The 12,500-nt window shown below is 42.0% G+C and overlaps 1 protein-coding gene across 17 annotated transcripts in view; it reads right to left on the bottom strand.

Moving 5' to 3' along the window:
• The window catches only part of LOC143287646 (uncharacterized), a 378,570-nt gene that overhangs the window by 92,987 nt on the left and 273,083 nt on the right, over positions 1-12,500 (bottom strand). For 16 of the 17 annotated variants that reach the window (XM_076595773.1, XM_076595775.1, XM_076595774.1 and 13 more), the window contains exons 8-10: positions 10,616-10,738; positions 9,860-9,982; positions 5,372-5,413 (exon numbers count right to left, since the gene is read on the bottom strand). In XM_076595773.1, coding sequence (XP_076451888.1) covers positions 5,372-5,413; positions 9,860-9,982; positions 10,616-10,738 — 288 coding nt within the window. The remainder of the gene's footprint in view (positions 1-5,371; positions 5,414-9,859; positions 9,983-10,615; positions 10,739-12,500) is intronic. The other variant, XM_076595777.1, reaches the window with a different exon arrangement.

Below are 12,500 nucleotides of genomic sequence, written 5' to 3'. Positions count from 1 at the left end.
GACACATTTTCAATTCTTATTGTTAGGAAACTACAGCGAAAAGCGGGTCTGCATGAAACACATTCTACAAAACAGCCATAACAATACTCGCGTAAATATTAACAAAGACAACATCACCTGATAACAAAAAAATGATGTTCTTATCATATTTTCCTTTTTACTAAACACAAACATTAACTCTCTCCATACGAACGGCGAAAGAGAAGACGTAAACGGCGTTTCACCCCAATTACCACCATCAAAATATTGCAAGCGGAAGGCTCTAAAACTGAAGAGGTGAATGTTGACAAAGAATACCACAATTCTGACGACGGAAGCTAAAGGCTGGGTCATTGAGACACCCACTGGACATCCGAGGGGTCTGTGTAGAGGAGAAGAGAGGACTGGCCGTACTGAGTGAGTTAACATGTCATACAGACATACATGGTAAAAGGAGTGCATTTTTGTATCAAAGTCTGCAGCCAGGTATGACTCTGAGCACAAAATTACACCAAAAGCAGTGTATGAATAGAATCTGCGTCTTCATCCTGCACTTACAACACATCTTACTTTCTTTTGTGACAGGTGATATCTGGTCATATCAGCGGAAAGGATTGCTTAAACTGTCAATGTTAGGATCGCATTTAAGTTTTGATATATTCGTTCCGATATCTGACTGAAAACACTATCTGTGATTCTGGGATCCGGACCTTTGTTCAGTTTATTTTCTTTGTTACCTTGTGTTAATTCTTTGTACTACATTTTAGTAACCCACTCAAAAAAAACAACAACAAAACCCGCATCATTGGTATGTACATTCTTTGCTTGCGACCCAGATCATGCAGAGAATACATCGCTTCCTGACTATCACAACTGTCTACAGCGCCGAGTTATACATTTATAGTAATATATTAAAAATAAAAGAAAAGAAAAAGAAAAAAAGCCCAACCTAAAAACACGTTGAAAGAAACACTTTTTTTTTTTTACTAGAGAAAAATGAACAAAATGAAAACATTCAAAGTAAAAACTTTACTTTGGAATCACTACTTGAATAAATATCGTGGATACATATAATTCTAAAATAAAACGACTTTCTATTAGAAAAAAAAAAGATAAACGGTTTTACAAAAGAAATTTCCTTCAATTTTTTTTTAAAGCAAACAAGCAAAAAACACGAATTTTAATAAATCAAATAAACTGGAAACAAATTTAAATAACAAAAACGTGCTCCTCTCATTAAATGATTATTATGATTCACTGGGAGAACAGCAAACAAAGAAACAAACTGAATCAAGAAGTACGAAGACACATGCAAATAAACAAAGACAGGCGTGACAAACCAGAGCTCAGGATGATAAAAAAAGACGATCAACAAAACAGGGGGAGAGGAAGCTATACTAGCACAATCATTGAATCTGGCTGACGATGGACACAGAAACAGAAGAACGACTCCTGTGGAGAAACTGAAGCCTGTGGGTATGAAATAAACAGAGCGTACAACACTCATGATCATCAAAGCTGCTACCTGTCTGCTTCTGCCTGGGTTTAGATTTTTGTTTGGTTCGGTTGTTTTTGGATTTGGGTTTCTTTCTCCATTTGGTCCGGTTTCTGTTTCTGTTTTTGTTTCCTTTGGCTGCCGTGCACAGATGGGAGTGATGCAAGGATTAAATCACTACTTCATGACACTGAGAGAGGGACAGGGAGGGAGAGGGGGAAAGAAAAAAAGAAACAGACAGAGAGAAAAAGAAAGAGAAAGATGCGAAATCAGTGTCTGGATCATCTGAATTACAAATATAAACGAAAAAAGGTGGGCACTACACGTGTAGAAGAGAATCACAACCAGAAACCTACAAAACACGGAACAAAAAGGTTTCAAGAAGAGTTTTCATAGCAAAACGAAGAGTTTTCATAACACAACGACGCAGAATTTTTCTCCTAGAAAGGTTAAAACACACATGTCATTTTCCATACCAGCACACAGAACTAAACAGACACTTTCCTTTTTCACACATCCAGAGTTTAACACAAAGAAACAGCTACACACACAAACTGTTGAAACGCAAGACTATTTCGCCATGACAGACACACAGTAATTAAAATCGGACATTAACCTCGTAACAAATAGTCGCAATAAAGGGTTGACCCATTGCAGACATGGTTGTTGAATACCAAATAGACAATATCCTCGTAACAACAGTAAGTCATGTTTGCACAATACACACGGACTTGAACGAGACATTTCCCCATCAAATACACCTTATAGGTAAATCCAAAACACGTCACTCAAACTTACAGACACACAGAAAAGTTGAACAAAGTAGACGAATGTACGTTACAAGACGTTATTTTCAAGAAATCGAACACTGATATCAAGAACAAAATTTGACTGAACAAGAGACATTCGCACTCCATAACAAAAAAGTGAAAAAACAAAATACAACCCACTTTCCAAGACAAAGAGTTAATTATTAAATCAGATTCACTAAAAAGAACTGCTCAAAACAAGAACATATTCAGCAACAGCCAAAATGAGTGAAGATGTGTTACAACCAGTGAAGTGTGAAGATGATAATAGTAATACCATTAACACAGTCACCCAGACAAAATCCGGACATATCAACTCAGATATTACACAAGGGCAGATTACACGATGCCAAACATTATTATCATTCTATTGCAAACAGTGCAGAAAAAAACTTGTTAAGATACAAGCATATCAATAGTTTTGAATAAGTTATCATGTTATCATTTTATTTGCATTTGCTGTGGTTGTTTCTTTGATTCTTTAAAACTTTGTATTGGGGAGAGAAGAGACAGAGAGAGACACAGAGAGAGAGAGAGAGAGAGAGGTTGTGTGTGTGAGAGAGAGAGACAGACACAGACAGACGTACAGACACACAGAGGGAGGGAGGGAAGGACTGAAGCAAGGAATGGAAATTTAGAAGGTACGACCCTCCCCCCTTCCAAACCCCCACCCCCAGAAAGAAAAAACAACAAACACACACACACTCAAGCTATCAACCCAAGCAAGCACACACACACAGATTAACTTCATGAAGAACGTCGATAATTATCAGTCTTGTCATATTCGAACGATCTATTTCTGTCTATCTCTTGTCTCTCTCGGTTGTACTTATGTGTACGTTAATTTATTTTAATGAGACACTCCAGATGTTATGATATCAGGCTTTAATGTCTACTCCCTTCATCACTTTGTGGCTATCTGAAACTCTCCCTCTTGATGACTGTCTTCTTCTTCACCATCATCTTCTCTGTCACCGGCTCTCTCCCTTCCTTACTTCCTTCCTTTCTTTCTTTCCATCCCCCCCCCCCAACTGCGACCAGTTCCCCGTGTCTCTTGATAATTATCGAGCACATCTCTCTCTCTCTCTCTCTCTCTCTCTCTCGGGTGTCCCTTTACACGCCTCTATTGCTCCATTACTACCGTGTTTATGTGATGGTTTATTATTATTTCATACATTAATCTAAGTAACCTTAGACTTTTAAAGGTTCTGTTTTCGAGTCCAATCTCTCTTTGATGTAGTCGGCTCAGGAAAGGGAAGAAAATTAGAAACTGTAACTGCTCATCTGCCGTCTTAGGATATATAAATTACTGTATTGGATCATGTTTTACCGTATCGTATCTCACAAGTATCCTATCATTTCCTGTTATTTTCTGATCAACAGCACAATTGAGAAGACTCACTCACATGAAAACCTGTGAGTTTATCAACCGTGCGCTGAGGAAATGTTTCCGAGGCACAGTATATAATAATAATAATAATAATGGTATTTATATAGCGCTGAATCTTGTGCAGAGGCAAATCAAAGCGCTTTCGCACCAGTCATTCACACGCATGCATAACTCTAAAACTGGAGAAACTAAAGACAAGGAAGAGGCAGGGAAGGGAGGCTATTTTGGGAAGAGGTCTATGGCGGTGATGGAGGAAAAACGGGGGGTATATTTGAAGGAGGGCATGTGGGGCGTTGGGGGGTGGGGGGGGGGGGCGTGGGGGGGTGCCAACGACCGTTCCACGTTGACAACACGTGTAGGGTGTGGGGGGTGGAGGGGGGGGGGAGGGGATACAAAGGGTATCATTTTCACATTCTGCACTTTTTTTCTTTTCTTTTTTTTTCTCAAGGCCAGACTAAGCGCTTTGGGTTACGCTGCTGGTCAGACATCTGTGTAGCGTATATGGATTTGACCGAACGCAGTGACGCCTCCTTGAGCTACTGATACTGATACCGATACTGATGCACGAAAACTCAGCACATAGGTATCCCATCAGAGATAAACAAATCCAGATAACGAAATGAAACAAGCGAAAGATTCCCATACGTCCCCCCCCTTCCTCTCTCTTGAACGAACATCTGTTGTTCTGCTTCTTCTTCCTTCCAGCTGAGTGGAATCTTTGAACGTATTTTGGTGTGTGTTTGGAAAAGACACCCTTGGTGTGGGCGGTGAGTGTATGCTACAGGAGACGGATGGGGCTAGGGAGAGGGTTATGGCGGAGGGGGGTGGGGTCTAGGGGGCGTGGGGGGTGGGGGGGGGGTGAGAGAGAAATCCGGACTGAGAAGAATGAGACAAGACGATCTTTATTTTACGAGGGTTGAATGTAAGCCTGTGCTGCTCTTTTACATGCTGACCTCGCCCACGAGGGGGCAAAGGGGAGAGAGAGAGAAGCTGAGACAGACAGAAAAACACAAAGACAGAGACAGGGAGAGACAGAGACAGAGAATGAGACAAAGAGAGAAAGTGTTTATTTCCAGTCATGTCTTCCCAAACTATCAGAGCTTTAATTAGTTTCCAGTCATATAAATGGAACTGTCATCTGTCTCAATTTCCCCTGAGATTACAATCTGTTGTTTGTTTGTTTGTTTGTTTTTTTCTATATAAAAAATTCTTAAACCATCAGCTTTTTAAAAGATTATTTTCATCCTTTTTTGTTTTTAATCTTACCTCTTTCCTTTTAGTCAATCTTAACCTTTCGATTATATATATATATATTTAATGGACACTAAGGCATATGAATCTTAAATCTCCCCACACTTTTGACAGAATTAGCACTGTGATCAGTCTCACTCCCAAGCCCCACCCCCACCCCCCCAAAAAAATAAAATAAAATAAAACAAACAAACAAAAAACAACAACAAAACACACACACACACACACACACACACACACACACACACACACACACACACACACACACACTGATCCAAGCAACACGCCCCACACACACACACGCAATGTCGTGACAAGACACGGCGTTCAAAAAAAAATTATAGTGAAGACAACAGACTCCCAGAAACAGCCTAAGAGGAGAGCACCCTGACAGAGACACACGGCACAGCGACAGGCAAGAGAAAGGGAAGGGGAGGGAAGTTTTACCTGAGTCGTCAGGGCTGTTAGTAGCGTTAGGAGCTCCCATGGCTGCATTGCACAACAAGCATCAGAATCAGGGACATCAGCATTTTGAGGGAAGCGTCAAGACCGAATCCCATACAAGGAATGACATTCTTAGGTAAGCATGCCACAGAAATACATTGTCTTTCCTGTCTGTCCAAAAACGTATCATGATTTCAAACGGACTTTCACTGCAATCAATCACCAAGCAATATTTGTTATCATTCGATGAAATGGCTTTACATGATTTCTGTTCTTGTTTTGTGTCATACTGAAGACAACCGAGAAAAACAACTCATGATTTCAAACGGATTGTATTTGTAATCAGTCACCAAGAAACAATATATATATATATATATATATATATATATATATATATATATATATATATATATATATATATCATCATCATTCGATGGAATTGCTTTATATGATTTCTGTTCTTGTTTTGTGTCTGACTTAAGTCAACAGAGAAACGCGAAGTGACTGGAAGGGAAAAAGTGTTTCCAGGTGGACATAACGGAAACTGGTTTCAAACCATCAATATTTCACGCCTTTCATTTTCTTCCACGAATTTCTGTGACATGCATCTTCAGCACTATCATCCCTGCCTTATACATGTCAGCATTCAAGCATGGCAGTTTTGAAAGAAGGCAGCAAAACCAATCCATACAATTTGCAGAAAATTGTGCACCAGTGCTACAGTGACCTGGAAAGTAAAATCTAAACCAAAGCTTAATCAAACCAATGGCGTTATCAGCATGGTTCTGAAGCTTGAAATGGAAGCTGAAGGAAGGCTGTTTAAAATGGTTCCGTCTCGATAAAGGTAATATTACGTGAATTTTCACAAATACATACACGGCCTCCGTTTGGACTTCCACTTCAAACTTCAGACAATATGTCAGACTTTTCTAAGTTAGGTTTATATTATGTAGGCAAAAGAGGTACTTACTTCAAACTTTATTTCAGGCAAAATGATAATATTAAAAAAGACTGATAGGCAGCAAATGGTATTCATTAACTGGCACAAAAAGTAAACTGAAATGTTAGTAAAGTTTTAGTTTTAAAAAATCGCCTGTGATGTTATTGCTGATGCGATTATTATTATGTAATGTGGTTATTACTGTCAAATGAGGCACATACACAAGTGAATATACCAACACTGGTGAAAGAGCCCGTGCAAATAGTTTGCAAAACCACACTGAAAATACTGCACAGGACAGAAACACCACAACGAACAAACATACACATCACACTGTACACGTGACACTGGTGTGTGGTCAACAGACAGCGAGGGAGCAATCGGTCAGTAGCTCACACATCTGACTGTGGACCCAGGGGGGGAAGAAGGAAAGAGGCCAGGCATTCATGGCATGAACATTGCCTTTCCTGCACAGCACGTGAGACCCGTCAACACCACAGCCCTGCAGAGAACTGCATGACAAGAATCACCGTCTCTACAATGGACCTCAGACTCTCAGTGTAATACATCTTCTGATGGACTGCTGGGATCTGCATCAGAGCACCGTGGGCTTTGGAAGACAGATGATTGGGATGTCCATCAAACGAACGAGAAGGAGGAAGAAGAAAAATATCCCCAAGAGGATCACGGGATCAGGAAGATTGAAATCACGTGACCAGAGAGGACACAGATCATAAGCATAAACTCCCATACAGACGACCACAGATTAAAGTTCTCGAAAAGACGTTTTTCATTGAATACCAAGCAAAACCACCCGTCACCCACTACCTATTGCAGACCTTCGCATAATCGATGCTGAAGCTTCCACATTTCCACAGATGTTTTGAACTAAGAACACAATCATTTAAAAAACACACATGAAATAAAATCATCAGACATGATCTCTGTCACAACCCTTAAGGGGTTGCCCATGTAGCCCCCACCTTCCCAGACTGACGACCAGACAGCACAAACACAGACATAGAAAAGTTCAGCTCGGCTCTTTTCTGCAGTCATACAAATTAGGTACATGTAATAAATTCGAAGCACGCGGTGGGGGGTGGGGGGGGGGTAGGATGGGGTGAGAGGGACAATGGGAAAGAGGACGTTGGAGGTGTGGAGCAGGAGTGGGCGTGAGGAAATTTAGGGGTGGGCAGGGCAGAATGGACACGATGATTGTTCCAAGGTCGAATCCTGGGGTTCCGCTGAAGGCAGTAGCACAGGGAGAGAAAAACCCACAGGAAAATCATGTCACCAGGTAAACACAGAGGCACACCACTGGGCCAGAGTGAAAAACACACAGAGGCACACCACTGGGCCAGAGTGAAAAACACACAGAGGCACACCACTGGGCCAGAGTGAACAACACACAGAGGCACACCACTGGGCCAGAGTGAAAAACACACAGAGGCACACCACTGGGCCAGAGTGAAAAACACACAGAGGCACACCACTGGGCCAGATTGAAAAACACACAGAGGCACACCACTGGGCCAGAATGAACAACACACAGAGGCACACCACTGGGCCAGAGTGAAAAACACACAGAGGCACACCACTGGGCCAGAGTGAAAAACACACAGAGAAAGAAGGGGATGACAGATATCCCACAACTTCTGACAGCGGGCACCCAACAGCTCACAAGCTGGAGCGACGACCTATCTCTTGAGAGAGAGCTTGGCATCGAAATCAAAACGAAATCTTTCTCCCCCAACTATATAATCTTTTTCAACTCAGCTAAGAGTTAAAAAAAAAATATTCAAGAAAAAGGAACATGCCTCCCACATATCCCAAGGGATGCACGTGCATAAGTTCTGCGTTAAACTGAACATACACACGAAAAAGAGAGGGTGGGGGGGGCGGGGTGTGCAGGAGAAAGGAAGAGAGAAAGAGAGGTGGGGAGGGAGTATAAGGGAGACAGAGGGAGGAGAAGGGAAGGAGAAAAGGGATGCACACGAACACAGGCACTACGAACTCCACGAGCCGTGGCAATCTCACACCATGGATGTGGACAACCAATACCTCACAGAGGAACACGGAAACAAACCACTGAAATGTCTATATGGAGCTAAAGTCAGGTTAGCAACGACTTCCCAGAGATCAAAGACGGAGGAAGACAAAGACAACATTGTCCGAGGCTGTAGACCGAGGGTAAAACTTCACTTACACCACAGCCGAACAAACCCGCCAGGGAGAGTATAAGTTCTTAGAGAGAACCTGTATGTATACACCGAGAGCTCTGAAGAGAACTAGAAATCCCCCATTACTATGCTCCCGCACGCGACAGAAAGCCGAGGGTATTGGGGAGCACAGTCGCTATGTGCTGAAATATGAACACACTCCACTGCCTTGGGCGGGAGAATAGGTGAATACATCGTGACCTGCTTTCACTCTGCGAAGAATTTCGAGCATGAAAAGGTATGAGACGATGCAAGACAATACGGTAGGATACAATACAATACAGCACAATACAATACACAATACAATACAACACAATACAATACAATACAACACAGCACAACACAATACAATACAACACAACACAGCACAACACAATACAATACAACACAACACAATACAATACACACTACAATACAATGCAACACAACACAATAATTACAACACAGCACAACACAGCACAACACAACACAATACAACACAGCACAACACAACACAACACAACACAATTCAACACAGCACATTACAATACAATACACAATACAATACAACACAACACAACACAATACAACACAGCACAACACAATACAACACAATACAACACAACACAAAACAACACAATACAATACAACACAATACAATGCAGCACGACACAATTGATCAAAATGCACTCAAAATACAATACAACACAATACAGTAGGATATCAGTAATACAATGTCATCCAAATACGAATACAAATACAATACAAAGTCATCCAACACCGCAACGCACGGCAATGGAGAGTATTATAGAACAATGAAGTACAGCATATCAGGCGACAAGATGCTTGTAAGACAACACAGAACAGTATGCAATACAAAACAAAACAATATAATACTACGATACAACACAACACAATACAGTACAGTACACAATACAAAACGATACACTACAGCACATCACAACACAATGCTGCGATTGTTGCACATGTGTGTGACTGTGATCATTGTATATGGGATTGACTTCAAGTCGACGTTCATTCTTTAACGCCTTTTTTGTATATAATACACTGAATTACTAATTTTCGTATATTGTTTATGTGTTTTAAACCACAAAGTAATTTCTCTTTGGAGATAATAATAACATATTCTGCATTCCGTATTGCTGACACACAACACGACACGCCACAACCAACACACAAAATAATAATAATCAACACCATTCAACGTACAAACACGACACAACCGAACACGACCCATCGTCTCCACTAACCTACGCCCTGCCCAGAATAGACTGACAGACAAACGAACATGGACAGACAGACACAGACAGACAGACAGACAGACAGACGTACGGTAGCAGGATTTGCCGTTCACCCCCAGCTGGTAGCCAGGGGAACAGGCACAGGCGAAGGAGCCCTCGGTGTTGATGCAGGCCTGCAGACAGCCCCCGTTCTGCTGCTCACACTCGTTGATGTCTGCACAGTAACAATGCAGGTGCGTGTCTGTCTGTACAGGTGGCTTTTTTACAGTTGATACAGATATGGTGACTTGCGGACAGGTAGGCTAAAGGTGTGTGTGAGAGAGAGAGAGAGAGAGAGAGAGAGTGTGTATGTGTGAGAGAGAGAGAGTGAGAGTGTGTGTGAGAGAGAGAGAGAGTGTGTGTGTGAGAGAGAGAGAGAGAGAGTGTGTGTGTGCGCGCGCGTGTGTGTGTGTGTATGTGTGAGGAGAATGAAAGGAGAAAAAGAGGTGGAAGCTGAAGAAAGGTAACTGAAAGAATAAGACCAAGAAGAAGAACAAGAAGAAAAGCAAGAAGGTGGACGTGGGAGGACGAGAACGACGACGCCGATGAGGAGGAGGAGGATGTGAAGAAGAAGAAGAACAAGAAGGTATAGGAGGAGGAAGAAGTAGCAGGAGAAGAACAAGGACAATACCAAAAACTGGAACAAAACAAGACGAAGACCAAGATGGTAGAGGAAGAAAAGGCGGAAGCTAAGAAGAGAAGAAGAAAACAAGAAGACGAAGAAGAGCGTGGAGAACAAGAACCAGAACCAGAACCAGAAGTACAAGAACACGAAGGAGAAGAACAACAACAACAGCGACAACCTTACCTTCACAGGACCGTCCGTCCCTACCCAGGGAGAATCCGGCGAAGCACTGGCACACCGCCCTGCCCCTGTCGCCCACACACGTGTGTTCACACCCCCCGTTACGGTCCCTGCATGGGTTCTCCTCTGCAACAGTCAAGGCGGTTAGACAGTGTGGTCATCTGATTTATAAAAAATAAAAAAATCCAATTTCTGTTCTGTTTGTTTTCTATGTTGTTGCTTTTCTCCAAGGATCAATGTATGTATGTGTGTCCATTATTTATATTTGTATTTGCATTTCTTTTTATCACAACAGATTTCTCTGTGTTAAATTTGGGCTGCTCGACCTCCAGGGAGAGCGCGTTGCCACAATACAACAGTGCAGCGCCACCCATATATATATATATAAATTCCCTGTTTTCGCTCTCCGTTTGTTGTGCTGTTACGTCCGCGCATGGCTGCCTGCCGAGTTACAGATCGCTAAATGCTTTTTTCTTCTGTTTCTTATTTCTGTCTTTATTTTATTGCAAAAGCTCCTAATGTAGCAATAAACTGACTTATTGCTAGGACCCGAGCTCTAAATTCGTATCAGGAGGACTCTCAAAATCGTCTCCATCTTCCTTCACAACCCCACTGAGGTTTTAGTACTCGGTTTACGACTGATCTAACGATCACATTACTGACCTTGATGATTTTAGTTTCCAGATCATCGCTACCTAAACGATAATTGACTGATTGGGGATCTACAAATACTTTTTTTTTCAGATTAAGATTACCGGTACACCTGGGCATAAAACTGTTTCATTTATGTCATGAATTTCGTTAAAAACAACAACAACAACAACCCCAAATTTTGTATAGAATGTCAACCTGTAACCACAGACGAAGTTTGACTTCCAATTCGCAACCACTTTCCTTTATCCTACACGGTATCTGCAGACATCATTCAACTGTGAAGCAAGCGCGTAGCTTATCTGTTCCATGTTTGCAACTATTCTGACACAAGTCTGTTACAATGCTCTTCTATTTATAATTATAATTTATATAAATCCCTTTCACCGCCAGTCAGTTTAGAGTGCAAATTAACCTTGTGCAGGAACCACAGAAAAGATGGTGTCTAAGAATAGCTGGGGATTCCCCCTGTGATGTGTAGAAAAAAAATGACCAATCCTACCACTGAAAATGAAGAGCATTAGGTTAATGCACAAAAGGTCCATCATCTGGTTGTATTTCAGTGACATGGGTGCTTTACCTAGCTGGTGTCGAAATGCGACCATGGCGGTGAAAGGGGTTTTATACTATTAAAAAGAAGAAGAAGAAGAAAAGAGCAGGCAGCAATAACTGCTGTCTTGGCTCTCCCGTCTGCCATCAACTGTGAGCATCTCTCAAAGACTTTACACTTTCCTCACTCTTCAGTTTCCTGTTGGACTGCTTTGTTCAGTGACTGATTGTCTTTGGGTCCATGCTGGAGTGCGGAGACAAAGCCTGTCGTCTGTCTGTCTGATGGGGAAAGGCGGAATGTAGAAAGATAGATATTGAGAGAAAGAGAGAGAGAGAGAACAGACAGACAGACAGAGACAGAGAGAGAGACTAAGAGAGTGAGGTGGAAGGAGAAGGAGTAGAAGGAGAGAGAGAGGAAGAGAGAGAGGGAGAGAGAGAGAGAGAGTGAGGTGGAAGGAGAAGAAAAAGGAGAGAGAGGGAGAGAGAGAGGGAGAGAGAGAGAGAGAGAAAGAGAGTGAGGTGGAAGGAGAAGAGACTGGGAGAAAGAGAGAGAGGAGAGAAAGAGAAGAAGAAGACGAAGAAGGAGAGAGACAGACAGACAGAGAGGGAGAGACAGAGACAGACAGACAGACAGAGAGACAGAGACAGAGAGAGGATTGGGAGGGGGATAAACTGAGTGGTGGTAGAG

This window comes from Babylonia areolata, chromosome 11, assembly GCF_041734735.1.
Source record: "Babylonia areolata isolate BAREFJ2019XMU chromosome 11, ASM4173473v1, whole genome shotgun sequence".
NCBI classification, from domain to species: domain Eukaryota; kingdom Metazoa; phylum Mollusca; class Gastropoda; order Neogastropoda; family Buccinidae; genus Babylonia; species Babylonia areolata.
Note: the sequence above shows the minus strand (reverse complement) of the source record. Positions and strands in the feature narration are given on the sequence as shown.